A 16,259-nucleotide genomic window follows, 5' to 3' on the forward strand; every position below is an offset into this window, starting at 1 on the left:
GAACTTGAATTCTTCCTACAGGGGCTTCCCTGGTGTTCCAGTGGTTAAGAATCTGCCTTGCAATGTAAGGGACACGGGTTCAATCCCTCATCTGGGAAGATCCCATATGCTGCAGGGCAACTGATCCCACAAGCCACAACCAATGAGCCTGAGCTCTAGAGCCTGTGAGCTGCAACTACTGAAGCCCATGTGCCTTAGAGCCTATGCTCTAAGAGAAGCAACAGGAGAAGCCCCGGCAACGAGAAGCCTTTGCACTGCAACTAGCGAATGCCTGTGCACAGCAACAAAGACCCAGTGCAACCAAAAAAGGCTAAAAATAACAAGTGATAGCAAGGATGTGAAACATGTGAACCTCTCACCTACTGCTGATGAGAATAAAAAACAGTACAACCACTTTGGAAAACAGTTTGACAGTTTCTTATTGTTAAATATTTGTGTGTGTGTGTGTGTGTGTGTGTGTGTATATATATATATATGTATATGACTTGGCAATTCCAATTCTAGATTTTTCTTTCTTATATGACCAACCTAGATAGCATATTGAAAAGCAGAGACATTACTTTGCCCACAAAGGTCCGTTTAGTCAAGGCTATGGTTTTTCCAGTGGTCATGTATGGATGAGAGAGTTGGACTGTGAAGAAAGCTGAGTGCTGAAGAATTGATGCTTTTGAACTGTGGTATTGGAGAAGACTCTTGAGAGTCCCTTGGACTGCACAGAGATCCAACCAGTCCATTCTAAAGGAGATCAGCCCTGGGTGTTCTTTGGAAGGAATGATGCAAAAGCTGAAACTCCAAATACTTTGGTCACATTATGCGAAGAGTTGACTGATTGGAAAAGACTCTGATGCTGGGAGGGATTGGGGGCAGGAGGAAAAGGGAATGACAGAGGATGAGATGGCTGGATGGCATCACCGACTCGACGGACATGAGTCTGAGTGAACTCCGGGAGTTGGTGATGGACAGGGAGGCCTGGCGTGCTGCGATTCATGGGGTCGAAAAGAGTCATTCACAACTGAGCGACTGAACTGAACTGAACTGAAGACACATGTAGCATAAAATATGAAACATATGAAAACATGTCTGCATAAATAACTGTCCATTAATGATCACAACAGCTTTATTTAAGATAATCAAAAGCAAGAAACAACCAAATGTCCATCCATTAATAAGCGAGTAGATAAATTATAGTGTGTCCATATCATAGAAGACTACTCAGAAATAAAAGGGAACAAAATATTGATACCTATAACAGATGAACCTCAAAAGAATGATGCTGTGCAAAAAGAAAAGACAAAAGAATATATTCTCTGTGATTGCCATTTATGTGACTAGAATAGGCAAAACTAATCTCTCTTGACAGAAAGCAGATCAGTGGTTGATTGGGGATGAGGATGACAGCAATTGACTGCAAAGGGGCATGAGGTAATAACCCCATTTTTTGCAGTGATGGAAATTTTGATTACACAGTATAAATTTTTGTCAAAATTCATTGAACTGTGCACACGAAGTGGGTGCATACTATTACATGAGTTGTAACTCAATAATTTTTTTTTAATCAAAGGAAAAAAGTTAAAAGATAAAAACATTTGGGCTCCACTCCAAGTGATTCCAACACAGCAGAACTAATAGGGACCGCCATAGATAATTATGCTGCAGACTATTTCACTTATAGACATAGTATTGGTGTCTATGAACAGCCAACTCTTGTTTCGACAACAAATCAACTAGGCAAGCAGAGAAAATTCAGAAGAAAAGCATTTGCATTGTGTGCGCTCTCATCCCACCCTCTAATCTCCATTCTTCAGTGGAAGTACTGGTCACCCTCCTGGGTGCTCTGCTCTCACAACTGCTGGCTCAGCTGTGGATAAGCTTTCTGCACTTATTCTTTACAAAAGGAAATCTGCTAGGAAAATAAATGGGAAGAAAGCAAAATAAAAACCCAAGTGCAGAGAAACCAATATATTTGCAGAGCACAGATCCTCCCCAGGTCATCTAAGTCTGGCACCAGATGGGTGTGGCTGACCCAGCTCACTGGATACCTGGTATCAACAGATATACCCACCCTGGGGGAGCAGCAGGTAGACAGGGAAAATGCAACAGTCCAACAAATATGCTAAGAGCACTCCTAGCCCAGAGGAAAGGGTCATTTCCTGCCAAACTGGATTGAACAGAGGTGCTGTATTTCCATTCCTTAGTCTTTTCTTGCTGCCTGACGTATCTTCATGCCTGACATGACCTTCCCCTGTTCTGTCTATTTGATGACACACTTCCCATCCTTCAGGGCCCAGCTTGAATAACACCTCCTCCTTATCAGATCACCATAGTTAAACACAATTTCTCACTCCCCTGAACTCCTATGGCACTTGGCTTAAAGGCCTCTTACAGAAACTTTGATTTACATTCTAGTTGTTCATGTGCATGCCATAACTACTCTACTAGGTTGCAATCCTCTTGAATACAGAAATGATAACTTGTGATCTACGCTACGGCTAGCCTGTATAGTTCCTAGTATGTTACTTAGCACTTAGTGTGTGTTTTATGTAAATTTATTGTAGAAATTATTGAGTGACTCAGTCCACACTGATTCCTGTCTCTGAGCTTTTGCTAATGCTGTTTTCCCTTTCTGGAAAATCTTTCCCACTTCAAGTGTTATTCCCCCCAAGGAGCATACTCAAATCCCCAAGCCATTGGGCTCCTAGAGCACTCGGGGCAATCTCCATCTTATCACTTACAACCACCACTGAATATTGAAATGGAATATTTATTACCTGTTTCACCTACTTAATCATAAGCTTCAAGAAGCCAAAGATTCCATCCTAGTCACCCTTATCTTACCACCACCCAGCACAGTGTTCTGTGCAGTATGCATTTCATAGATGTTTTTTCAAACAGAATGATCTCTTTAAGAAGCTTCTGGAAGCTCTTTAGTCCATGACACAGAGGGTCTGGTTTATTTAGTTCATGTTCCTATTAGAATGGCTAAAACTGTCCTGAGGTCTCATTCCCAGAGAAAATCAAGCATAAACAAACAGCCTTCCTAGCCTAAGTTTCCCCTTGGCTGAAGAAGTAGGACCAGATGTTGTCTGGGGTCTCTCAGTGTCCCATGACCCTCCTGTTCCAGGGGATTCCCCCAGCAGAATACAAGATTGCCGAGCACACAAGAGGCAAGGGTGGCCTCTGCTCGGAAGGTCTTTAAAATGGACCCTCACCCCCTGGGATGACTGGACACAGGAAAAAGAACGAGTGACCTGTCAGACTTCCTCTTTCTCGTACATTTCTGTCTCTTTTCGCCATCCTCTCCCTTTCTGCTTCCTCTTTCCTTGTCTGCTTCTGTTCTCCTCCCGGTCCCACCTCACTTCCACCTCGCCGGCTATGCCTTCTTGCCAGATTCATGTCATCCATCCCGGGCCCCCTCCGTTTATCCTGAGCCTCTACCCGCTCTCTCATTCGCCTCTCTCCGCCCCTGACAGCCCTGCAGGAAGCCGAGACTCCTCACGAAGCCTGGAGGGGGTGGGAGGGGGAGGATGGGAGGGGGAAGGTGGGCCCGGGCGCCGCGGTCCCGCCCCCCGTGCGTGTGTGAATGTCGGTGTGGCGGTGACGCGGCGCCGGCGGCGGGAGGGAGGCGAGCGGACCGCCGGGGCTGCTGGGCTCGTGCGCGCCCTCGCGCTCCCCGCCGCCCGCCGAGGCGCAGGCAGGGCGCAGGCGGCGGCGGGCGGCATGGAGAGCCTGCTGGAGAACCCGGTGCGCGCCGTGCTCTACCTCAAGGAGCTCACGGCCATCGTGCAGAACCAGCAGAGCCTCATCCACACCCAGCGCCAGCGCATCGACGAGCTGGAGCGGCGGCTGGACGAGCTGAGCGCCGAGAACCGCAGCCTGTGGGAGCACCAGCAGCTGCTGCAAGCCCAGCCTCCGCCCGGGCTCGTGCCCCCGTCGCCGGCCACCGCCGGGGCCCAGGAGCAGCTCCAGGACCACGGACAGCTGCCTCCCGCCGCGCCACAGCCCGCGCCCGAGCAGCCCCCGCTTCAGCACCACGGACAGCTCCTGGCTCAGCCCCAGCCGGGCCCCAGCGGCAGGGCTCACGCGCCCCAGTCGCCCCACCAGCACCCGGTGGCGCCCGGGGCCGTGGCCGACAAGGAGAAGGAGCGTCCCCCGAGTTGTTGCGCTGCTGCTGGAACCCTCCTTCAGCACAAATCCCCCGCCGCCCTCGGCAAGGGCGTCCTGAGCAGGAGACCCGAGTGAGTGGGGAAGAAGGCATGGGAACCGTTGTGGGAGGGAGGGAAGCTAACGGACGTGAGTGGGGGACGAGGGGGTAATCAGATGCACCCGAGTCTGGAGGACTAGGGCAGTGTGAAGTGGAGGGGTGAGAAGATGCTTAGGGGCAGAAGTATGTCAAGGAGATTTGGGGGGAAGGAGGGAATGACACCAGTGTTCGAGGGGGTCTGGGGGATGTTGGAGCAAAAGGGGTCAGAGGAGGAAAGACATGGGGGTTAAGTGATTAGGGTTATTGAAAACTGGCAGATTTCAAAGGGGACAAGACTGGGGGCGAAGTTAGGGAGGAAGATTAAACTGAAGAAAAGAGAACAGTTGAAGAATCTTTTTAAGTTAGGGAAAATCTGGATGGGAGTTTGGGTAGTAAAATTATTTGAATGGAGAGGGAGATATGAAAAAAAAGACATGTTAAGAGCTTTAAAAAGGACAGGGTCCAGGAAGAGTAGAACTGGGGTCTGAGGGGATTTGGGAGGCAGAACATAAGGCTGAGAGGCAGGATGATGTGAGAAGGAAGGGGGGCTGGATACAGAGGAAGAGGAGGGTGGGAGAAAGCATCTCCCAGGGGAACAAGCTAGCTCTTTAACCGATGCAGTGGGAGTCAAAAGCCAGGAGTGGCTTGTTTGGGGAAGCTTACTCTGCTCTGACCTGAGTGGACCCTCTTTCTTCTGAATCCCCACAAATCTAGAGGGGTGCCAGGTAACAACCCATCAAGCCTACAGAGAATCCCTTTTCAGTGTCAGGTCTGTCTGGTTACAGCTCTACCCTCTGACTCAAGGAGGATTTCTATGCAAAGTGTTAGCAATCGTGGAAAGGGAATAATGATGAGACAGTTGGCAAACGGAGTTGGCATTTGGATGTAATTCCTGTTATGGCTGGTGACTGCAAATCTTGTCTCCCCTTGGTTATTTGGTGATAAGTGGAATCTCATGTTAGGTCCAGAGAGAAATATGCTTATTAGCTCCTAATGAGAAACTCTAGAACTTCAAGTTCTTTTTCTTTACATCCAATGTCCATGAACTAGGGATATGGGAAGAAGAGAAGACTGGAATATTCTCTCCTCTGTGTTGGGAAGGCTGTGACCATGTCAGCTTCCTTTCTCTGAGGAGACAGGTGATGGAAGAACAGCTCACGGGAAATCAGAAGCTAGTCAGCACCTGACCCTGACAATGGGGATGGTAAGGAAGTTGGGGGTGGGAAAGGAGAAGAACCAAGAGTCATCTTCAGCAGCCTTGGCATGCTTTAATCTACAGATACTTGTGAAGATTTGATGTAGGCTCATTTTTTCCTTGTATCTACTGCAGAGTTAGACAAGTTGGGTCAGGACACATGGTAGACGTGACCAAAATCTTGGGCTCTTAAGAGGGGAAGATCCAGGATGACTCCACAGCGTTTGATTCAAACCCCAAGAAGATGCGGCTTTTTTTCCAAGCTCCCTCAATGGTCCATTGCTCTCCCTTCAGTGTCACGGTTTTCTTTCCTTATTTGGCAGAAAAAGCAGAAAGGCAGTTTTCCCTTACTGCCCATGGCTCAGCAAAAGGTGAAAAAAAAATCTGAAACAAAAAAAAATCCAAAATGCCATGTGTTTCCCCCCGCCCCAAATAGGGGGGGAATTATTCTATTCCATTTCCTAGGGCAGCCACAGCTCCCAGGGAATCGTGGTTCCTCTCTTCACGCTCCTCAATGTCCTCCTCCTTTTCCACCACATTCCCACTTTCTCTGCATCCCTTCGGGGACTGTGTGGGCAAGAAGGGTGGAGGAAAGCTCATTTCTCCTGAATAAGGACTTTGCTGTGGCCCCCAAAGCAGCTTAAAGAGCCCAAACTCTCTGGCCCAGGGGCTCTTGCTGGGAACCCAGGGGTTTTAGGTATCATCTGGATTCCTATCCAGCCTCACATGTCACAACTGGAGAGAAACCATCAGGTCCTCATCTTCCCCTCTCCCTTGTCCTGCTTTTCCTTCCCAAGGGAGCAGGACAAAAATAAGTAATTAAAATGGTGGAAGAGAGTGGAAGTTGTTGGAAATCTTTCAGGAAGTTGTGCCAGGTACCAAGAGGTTAACACTGCCAGCAACCCCTTCCTTTCTTCAGATCTGCCAGCTCACCCTACCCTGCTCCTCAAGCCTAGACACCCAGAGACTTAGAGAGCTCAGAAACAAATGCCTCACCTCCTCCCTCAGCTCCCTCCCCACTTGGATGGGAAATCTTGGGCATCCAGACAGACTAATGCCTTTTGGATCCCCGTGTCTCCCCACTTTTCTGCTTAACTTCAGCCCAAGTTTCCCCCGCAGAACCTCAGGAAGGAATCGTCTTTGCTGACTACAAGTTTGGCCCCATCCTGCTCTCCACCCACGACCCCCGTTTTGCATGTCTGTCCTTTTCTACCCAACCTCTCAGTGCTGTTGGGTTAGATATGGGCAGCACTCCATGGACCGGATGAGACTGGGGGAGAGAGAGCCGAGCCAGCAGTCCTTTTCCTGGGGCCTCTCCTGGGAATCTCCCTGCTGAATCAGTTCCCTACTGGGCATGCTGACGTAGGAAGAAGAGCCGGCAGAGGGGTCTCTCCTTCATAATTTTGCTGAAATCCTTTTTCGTTTCTTCCTTCCCCTTTTCTGGCCTCAGTAGGGTGAGAATGCAGCCCTGGTGAGGTTGCTGAGGCAGGGGTGAGGGTTACCAGGCACTGTGAGGCTTGTGATCTCACCGCACAGCTTATCTCTTATCCCCAGAACTCATCTTCCTCCCCGAATCCAGGAGAGGCGGGAGCCCTGGGGACCCTGGGGCTGAGAAATAATAGATCGTTTAATTGTCATCAGATCTCCATTAATATGCCGCCCAGCCTCTCCCTCCTCCAGCTAAGGGAGCTGCGAAGCTGGTGGCCTTGGAGGTCAGGTCAAGGAAGCAACAATGTGGGAACGGGTGAGTGTAAAGACATCCCGAAGAATGACACCCAAGGGGTTAACATTCTTTCTCTGCTGCTTCCTGGCTCTTGCTAAGCTCCAGCCCCCACTGCTTTTGCCTTTTAATGAAAGCAGCAATCTAGCTTCCTCCTCTTTATTTTTTCAATCAAGGCTCACAGCCTCTACAGAATTGATTATCCCTTTCCTGGCTGGAGCCAGAGCTTCAGCCCGATCCAGCAAAGTCCCTTCCTCGCCATGGAAGCATATGACCCAGCCTGAAGCTCCAGGCTGCAGTGTGGCCACAGCTTCTCTGCTTGAGCATGTGTCCATCTGTCCACCCAGCCATGTGTTTAGAGCCAGTGGATCCCAGGGCTTGCCCAAGTCCTCACGTCCATGGGCAGAGGATTACTGGAGGCAGGCTAAGATTCTCTCATTATAATTCAAATTCAGCTCCTACCCTGGAGCTCCCCATCTCCATGGGGCCGAGAACTCTGAATGTCTTGTGAGCTCCTGTCCTCTCTTCTTCCTCCTTTGTCTTTTTTATATGTTCTGTCTTCCCCCTTTCATCCCTCCCCTCAAACACACCCACTCCCCATATTTTCTTCCTTCCATCCTTTGCTTCCATGTAAGCTGTGTAGACATGTCTCCTCCTCTCTGCTCCCATCCTAAGCATAAACTAAATCTTGGGTCATCTGAGCACCATGGTCTTGTGCTCCCCAGAGTCAGGGGATGGCAGGAAGACTACTGGAAGTGACTTCTAGCCTGTTGTCTGAGACCCTGATTGGAGCAGGCATCTGTGCTCCTACTGAATCAAGGTTGTCTGCCTGGAGGTGGCAGATCTCCAAGAAGAGCCCCTCATGGGAGCTCTTAAGAGTGTGTGAAGGTCTGTCAGTCAACTCTATTGTATCCGTTCAAAATCCTGCACTCTCTGCTGCGAAAAGACAGAAAAGACACAGACCATCCGTGCTCAATGCACTTGAGACACGGGTTTACAAACATCTTGGTAAGTGTTAAGCGGACTGCAGGTGCCCAGAGCCTGCCTCTATCAGAACAGAATGGGGTAAAAAGGAGAGTGTACACAGCATATCCACAGCCCAGAGAGGTTTCTGAAGTTGCCGCCAAGGGTTTACGTGAAGAACAGTGAGAGGCAGGGACAGCTGGGTGGGGACAGAGCTGGGAGGAGTCAATCCAAGGAAATGTCTGTGATGCACGCACTTACCATTCCCCACTCTGACCTACAGCCCCTCCCCCATCACCCCCCTCACCCCCCAAGGCTAAACCCATCAACGTAGGAAGAACTCAGTACTGGTCCTTTCTTCCCAGTGGCTAAAACCCCTGCTAGCTGAGGAAGTCACACTACGCTCTTGTTCCCCAGCCTCCCTGTCCTCCTCTTGCCCATTTCAATAAGGAGGGTACGACACCAGGCTGGCCAGCTGGAAAAGGGGCCTGAGTGAAGGCTCGCTGAGAGGGGGAGGGCTTGGGCATCTTCTGCCCACCCAGAAGCTGGCACGGGCAGACACTCAGGGCGCTCTGCCATCCCCTGCCGCTCTGAGGGCCCGGGCCACTGCTCCTTCCTCACTCTCAGCCCAAAACAACCGGACTCCAGAGAAAAGTCACCTGCGTGCCTGCTCCACTGCCACCTCCTTCCTTCCGCAGCCCTTCTCAGAACCACACGGCCAACAGCAGAGGCCCTCTCAAGGCCATCCTGGCACATCTTCCTCTTGGCCCGAAATCCAGTGAGAGGAGCAGCAGTTGGTCCTGCTGATTCAGCAAATATCTATGCGGCCCGAGTTTCAGAGGTCACTTGTGAAAAAAGGCAGATGGGTCAGGTCTGGGGGGAGGGTGACATGAAAAATCAGGGAGAGCCAGACAATCAGCTGGACTGTGGTCTGGAAAGAGGCCTGGATCTTGGACTTAAACCCCACATAAGGAATTTTAGACACAGATGGCCCTGTTGCAGGCCCTAAACGTTTTCCACTGGGGCCTGCAAGAACTCTCAGAGGACCCAGGGTGGCAGCGGTTTAGCAAGGGGTATCTTAGGAACAGGTCCTGGGGATGCGCTCCTTGCACCTGGCAGACCCCCAAACGCAAGGCCATGTGGTGGGACTTCTGAGGCTGAGGCCGCTGCAGCACCTTCCTCCTCTGCTTCGTGAGAAGCATGAAGTGTGGGTTCCTACACAAGCTGCAAAGGGCTTCTTGTGTTCACACAGGAATGGAGGGTTCTGTCCACTTCAGGCAGCAAGGGCATTAACAGTCGAGTAAGAGGAGGAGTAGCGGGAGGGAGAAACTAGGTTATTCAGGCTAAAAGGAACTTAAGGAAACCACGTTGCTGTTGTTCAGTCGCTCAGTCGTGTCTCTTTGCGTCCCTATGGACTGCAGCCTGCCAGGCTCCTCTGTCCAGGGGATTCTGCAGGCAAGAATACTGGACTGGGTTGCCATTTCCTCCTCCAGGGGATCTTCCCAACCCAGGGATCGAATCTGCGTCTCCTGTGTTGGCAGGTAGATTTTTTTTACCGCTGAGCCACCTGGGAGTTTTCAAGACCCAGGTGGTTCAGAACCTGGGCTTTGCAGGCAGGCATACCGGGTATGAATCCTGCTCCACCAGCTACCAGCTGGAATGCCTTACATTTATTTTTTCAACTGTTATTGGAGGATAGTTGCTTTACAATGTTGTGTTAGTTTCTGCTGTACAGCAAAGTGAATCAGCTACATGTATACATATATCCCCTTTTCTGGGTTCCCATTTAGGTCACGAGAGCACTGAGTAGAGTTCCCTTATACCTTTTTTGAGCCTTTTTTTTTTTTTATGAAATAAGGAATAATATCTACTTTAAAAGGTTGTTGTAAAAAATTTTTAATTAGATTATATACATTTTAAGCTGTTCTGGGCACGTAGTAAGTGCTCAATACACTGTAATATTTCTACAGATAAAGAAACCAGGACCCAAGTTTCATCCAGAGTGAGACCATAGCTATCGAGGAGAATCCAGGTTGAGGATTCCTTCAGGAAGTGTTCCAGGCCACATTTCTATGTGTGACCTTTCTTCAACCACCACTCAACCTCTGGACAGTGTGCACCAGATATGTGAATGGGAGCCTGCCTCGAAATGCAGCTGGGCGGGACAAACCCGTCGTCCCTTAGTGAGCTGTGAGGAGGTCTCACAACTCAATAGCTGGGAACTGCTTCCTTAAGCCCAACCTGAATTTCTTCAGCTGCATTTTCAGATTGCTTGCACTTTTCTTATGGACACTGAGGGGACCCGAGTCGCCACCCAACACCCCACAGTGGTGACAATGACCTCATCCGTCTTCTAAATGGGGAAACCACAGTGTCATCTCGTATGTGACCTTGTCAAGGACAACAGGGGAGGGTGGGGGATGGAGTCTGAACCAGGAGAATGCCTCCCGTTCACTGGAATGAAAGCTAAATCCATTTCTCCAAATTCTCCCATTCTGGGAAGGGAAGGGAGAAGGCAGACCCACTCTTCGCAGGACTCTGCAGTCAGAAAGGGAGACAGAGCAGGGCTGAGAAAAGTGGGAGGCCTGACCCAATGTGGTGTTTTGGCCGAAGCTGGGCGGTCAGGGTGGCTGGGGGAGGACTCTGCTTCATTCTGGTCAAGCCCAGAGGCTAAAGGAGTTTCATCTTGCAAGGACTCTCTTAGAATAAATACCTTCTAGAAAAAAACAAGGGAAGACTGGTGTGCTGCAGTCCATGGGGTCACAAAGAGTCAGATATGGCTTAGCAGCTGAACAACAGCAGCAAGAAAACAAATGGAAAAGAGAAGATGGAAAGGTAGTTGTGGCTGTGAGGCCATCACAGGCAAAGGCGTGTGGGGGGGGGGGGGGGCGGGAGGGGGGAGCACCGGGCAGGGCAGGGCAGGGCAAAGGCTGCTGTGCTGTTGCTGTTTAGAACATCCCATTGGGAGGGTTATGTAACTGCCAGGCGGGGGCTGTGCGGAGCACTACCTTCCCTCCCCAGCAGGGGGCGGACTGCTGTGGACAGGAGGCCTACAGGCCAGTGGAAGTCCTGCCCAGAGAAGCACCCCACCCCTGCCCCGACCAGGAAGGTGTCTACAGCCCCAGGGGCTGGACCGCCTTGGGAGCTGTACCAGGGTCCCCCAGACCCTCCGAATGTCAGGGGAATGTCAGAGCTGAAAAGGTTCTGGAAGGTCATTTGCACCGAACTTCTCATTTGGTAAATGAGAAAACCATGGCCTGAGAGAGAAGGGGCTGGTGCTTCCAAACTGATTAGTGGCCGAACTAGGTTTACAACTCAGCTTCTCCACGCTCTTCATCCAGCGCTCTTGTCAGAGTGCAGTGAGGGGCTGAGAGAACCAGTCAGCGCTGCCCCGTGGGTGTGCAGGGCCAAACTTACCTCCAGTTACAGGGGTGTAGGGCACCCAGGGAGGTCTCTCTGCCTTCCAGAACATCTTGCCTAGGCCGGCAATTCCACAATTAGGGACTCCTTTGGGGACTTCAGGTTATCCCCCTTGTTAAAATGCAAATTCTCCTAGGACAGGAGAAAAACAACACGTTTGGCTCTGAAAGCATGGGAGTTTATCTGAACAGTGTCTGAGGACAAGCTTGACAAGGGAAGAGATGTCTAACAGTTGGGGCAGGAGGCTCAGAAGGTGTTGAAGGGCTCACAGGGGAGGCTGATGAAGCCTGAGTGGTCTTCACATCCACTGTATTTTGCAAGGAATTAGCACTGCCTGGCAAGCAAAGGGGAGGGACCCGGGGCACTCACTCCCACACTGGCTAGTCTTGAGATTATCTGCGCTGGAGAAGGAATACTTCCCCAATGAGCCCCATGTGTAAAATTCACAAGGCAGGAATCTAAGGAGCATCCTGGTGCTTGGTTAAGCAATTTTGATCCTTTCTAGACCCTTAAAATAATATGTTAGATGGCAAAACTCTCACACAACTCTAATGGAGTCTGTCATGGTGGGGGGATGTTGGCAGGCAGTAGGTGGGTGTTACATGAGCTTGAGAAGGGTGGGGGATGGAGGCCAGCTCAATACGTAGCAGTGTGTGATGAACAACATGAGAAGGAATAAGCTCTCAGTGCGTAGGGCACAGGCAGCCTCATCCATCCTTGAGTGGAGGGAGGGGGTACGGCGTCAGGGCTGAAGAAAGTCTCAGCTGGAGGGAGGTCCATGAGGGGGTGGGCGGTGCCCAGACTCATGGGCACAGTTTCCCCAGCTGAGCACCTGGGAAACGCTGGATCAGAGGCTCAGGTCTGAAGGCCAACTGGGGAGCGTACATCCCACCCCAATTCTACCCGTGAGGATGGAGAGCCCCCTCCTCCTTTGACCCAAGCCTCTGAGCAATCCAGTCCTCAGCCTGGGAAGCTTTAGGAAGAATGAAGCATAAGAAAGCCTTGGAGTGTTCCAACACACACACACACACACACACACACACACACACACACACACACTCTCTCTCTCTCTCTCTTTGCACATGCACACAGCCCATCAGCAGGCTCAACTAGAAATGGAAAACAGGTCTAAGAGGATGGGAGGGAAAGGAAACCTGATTTGCTGCCGTGTCACCAGGTAGAAAACAGACAAAGGAGAAAGGGTTGGATTCTGGGGTCACCGCCTGGCCTGGGAGCAGCCATGGGAAGCAGCAGCCAGGCTCCAGGCCTCTCCCGTTTCTCCACCAGGCAGTGGTGTGAGCTACGGTCAGGGAGCCGCTAGGACGCTGCCGGGAGGGAGAGTGGGTGTGAGTCTGGCGTGGCTGCATTTGGGGGACGGAGAAGGTGCGTCTGTGCGAGGGTGGGTTCGTTCCTGACTCCAGGCTGGAGGAGGGGGTGATGGCTCCACCCCACAGCACAGGCCTCCTCGCTGCCTTCTCATCGCCCAGACTGCGCACGCTGTCCCGACTCTGGCTTCCTTCTTTCTCTGAATGCTTGCTTCTCTCTGCTGCCCAGCCAGCTCTCCTCCTGGTCCCCCAATGGGGCAAGTCTACAGCACCTCCACTTTCTCCCCCTCACTTTGCCTGGAGCATGGAGGAGATTTGGCCTCTGGAGGCTGTGAGCTCCGGGAAGAAGGAGGTGGGCGGAACAGGGGCAAGGTATTTGGGACTCTGCAGAGGTGCTGTGTTTGGACGCTCAGGTGCTGGCAGCAGCAAGATGCTGGCCAAACCGCAGTGATCTGCTCTGAACTGGCCCAGCTGTGGCCAGGGCCTGGCGCCCATGACCTCTCCAAGTTTGGGTGCAGCAGGTCAAATCAGCTGCCTCCCTGTTTCCAATCAGGAATGCACTCCCCATCCCAGTGGAGAGGCAAGGGAATTCCACAGTTTCCTCCGTGATAAATGATTCCAATCTACCATGATTTTCATTCAACACATCACTTCAACACAATGATTATTTAAAACAGCAACAAAAACTCAGCAGAGCAATTGGGAATCTCCTGGCTGTGTCTAACGTTTCCGGTGCACAGACTGGTCTTTAGGAACAGAGATGCCCGGGTGCTTCCAAATCGGCTTGCTGGGCATCCTGGATATTCTTGGAGCTACTCAACTCCTAAGGACCCGTGGGAGAGGGCCAAAGGGAATTCCAGAGGCACGTGAAGGCACCCTGAGGCAGCAGTGGAAGGGGTGGGTAGAGGACAGTTTCTTGGAGCAGCTCGACTGAACCCAGAAGCCAGGACTCCGGGGTCCTGATCGCTGTGCCCACCCTCACTGACCCCAAGGGTGAACTGCTGCAAATCCACCCCCCTCCCTTCAGTGGGCCTTGGTGTCCTCTCTGCCCAGTGGGGACAATCGGTCTTTGCCCACCTCTGGGCCCCTCTCTGCCTACCGGTCACCGAGGCTGGGGCAAAGCTGAGCCGTTCAGAGGTCACTGCAACAGGACCAACTTACCTTGGATGAGAAAACTGACTTGCAAATGCTAAGAGCCTCAAGAAGGGAGCTCTGAATCCGCTGGTGTTTTGTTTGTTTTTTTTTTTTTTTGCGAGAAACCAAGGAGACAGACCCTGGAGCCCCGTGCAGGGAGGCCAGGGCCCGCAGGTCAGGGAGGGCGGGTTGCATTCCGCGGGGTCTTCCCGCTCCAGATTCTCAGGATTTGCAGGCTCCCGCCCCTCGGACACTGAAGCGTAAACCCCGGAGCAGCCGGAGGGGAGCGCTCGGAGCTTGGGGAAGCCCTTCCGCAGGCGGCGCGTCCCGTGGGCTCCGCGGGGGCGGGCGCGCCGGGCCGGCTCGGGGCTGCGTGGGCGGCTTGGCGAGCGGCCGCTGCGGAACGTCCCGGCCCACAAGCCCCTCGGCGCTTCCCGCGGGGGCGACGGGGCGGCCCCCTCCTAACCCCCTCGGAACCGCCCACGCGTCGGGAAGCTGTGTGCCCCGCGCCCCGCCTGGCGAGGCGGCTGCTGAGTCACGCGCCCGGGGAGCGTGGCCGCTGCCCCCACCTGCGCGCCTAGCCCTGCAGGGTGGGGAGGGGCGCATCTCGCGGGTCGGCTGCTCCCCGGCAGCGCACTCCGTCCCCCCAACCCCCACCCCGACTGGCGCGCCGCCCGCCCACGGTGTCTGGGAGCATCCCAGCCCCCGCCTCCCCTCCCAGCTGGGGCTTCCGGCAGCGGGCCCTCCCCAGACCCGACCCGCTGCCCTCCTCCGGGGGGCTGGAGACGGGTTCTGGTGAGGGGCAGGGGAAGGGGCGCTGCCCTAGGGTGCGTACGATCCAAGCTGGATGTCTCAGCCGGGACTGTGGAAAGGGCCATTGCCTTTCTGGGAGAAGCCGCAGGGGCAGCGAAGAGGATCGGGGATCAGGGAGGTGTCAGGGAGGTCCAGTTCTACTCAGCATCCACCTCACTAGCCTTCCTTGTACCCAAGTCACTTTGGCAGAGGATCCCAGCCCTGCCTTAGCTTGCTAGATCAACCTAAAGGAAACCAACCCTGAATATTCACTGGAAGAACTGATGCTGAAGCTGAAGCTCCAATATTTTGGCCACCTGATGTGAAGAGCCAACTCATTGGAAAAGACCCTGATGCTGGGAAAGATGGAGGGCAGGAGGAGAAGGGGGCGCCAGAGGGTGAGATGGTTGGATGGCATCACCAACTCAATGGACATGACTTTGAGCAAACTCTGAGAGATAGTGAAGGACAGGGGAGCCCGGGGTGCTGCAGTCCTTGGGGTTGGGAAGAGTTGGACACGACTGAGCGACTGAACAGCAGCAGAATCACACGACCTTTGAGTTCTGGCCCAACCTGTGATGACTGTAGTGGTTCAGACTGTGGCCTCCGGTTTGAGCCCTGACTCCATCACCTACTGATGTGACCCCTCAGCAGTGACAGCCTCGGTTTTCTTGTCTCTAAAGTAGGAGTAGGAACAGTGAAACCCCCCAGGACCACCGTGAATTTAGAGTCGATGTCAGTAAAGCACCCAGCAACCTGGGCACCTGGCCCAGTGGGGCCTCAAGGACAGGTATTATCTGGGGCCCCCTCTGGCAAGGACTGGGCCGAAAAGTGTTTTTGGAAGGTGGAGTCTTCCAGAGGGCTTAGAACAGATCTCCTCATTCTCTGACAGCCACTCAAGTATTTGAAGGCAGTCAATTCTCCTTGGCCTTCCTGACCACTCTCTCCAGCTGCCTCCTTTGCTTTTAGACAAGCGTACGGAGGCCTGTAATTTCTGCTCCAGGCGGGTCTGTGGGTGGCTCGGTCCCCTCAGTCTGGCTCCTAGAACATTGGAGCTGCAATGAACCCTGTGGCTCAGGAGTCAGATGTGGCCGGCCAGCTGGGGAGGCGGAGTCCTTCCCTCAGCCCTGCCCCAACCGTGCAGGTTCCGCTTGCTCCCTGGCTCTGCATGGCACCTAGGAACTCACTGGCTTTCTCAGCCCCGGGCCGTAGATGCAGAAGCCACTGTTAGAGAAGCTCATTCTCTGTTCTTCAGGAAGCAGTCTGTCCTTCTGCTCTGGCCCCCTGTCCTTCTGCACGTGGCTTTCATTTTAAAACCCTACGTGCTGAACTTTTCACGTTTGGCTTTCATTTTGTCAATCTGGTTGTGTTTTTTTTAAAGTTGAATTTACTTTTTTTAAATAGGTAGTATCAAAACATCGACATAGTACAAAACTTGAAAGATGCAAGAATTTACAGTGAAAAGTGTTT

The 16,259-nt window shown here is 52.5% G+C and overlaps 1 protein-coding gene across 11 annotated transcripts in view; it reads left to right on the forward strand.

Moving 5' to 3' along the window:
• Positions 1 to 3,651: 3,651 nt before the first annotated feature.
• IQSEC3 (IQ motif and Sec7 domain ArfGEF 3) overlaps positions 3,652 to 16,259 on the forward strand; it is a 92,067-nt gene continuing 79,459 nt past the window's right edge. For 9 of the 11 annotated variants that reach the window (XM_024992705.2, XM_024992707.2, XM_059887111.1 and 6 more), the window contains exon 1: positions 3,653 to 4,235. In XM_024992705.2, coding sequence (XP_024848473.1) covers positions 3,718 to 4,235 — 518 coding nt within the window. In that variant the 5' untranslated portion in view covers positions 3,653 to 3,717. Of the gene's footprint in view, positions 4,236 to 16,259 lie in introns of all 11 variants that reach the window. The other 2 variants (XM_024992702.2, XM_024992703.2) reach the window with 1 other exon arrangement.

Source organism: Bos taurus, chromosome 5 (assembly GCF_002263795.3).
Source record: "Bos taurus isolate L1 Dominette 01449 registration number 42190680 breed Hereford chromosome 5, ARS-UCD2.0, whole genome shotgun sequence".
In the NCBI taxonomy this organism is placed as follows: domain Eukaryota; kingdom Metazoa; phylum Chordata; class Mammalia; order Artiodactyla; family Bovidae; genus Bos; species Bos taurus.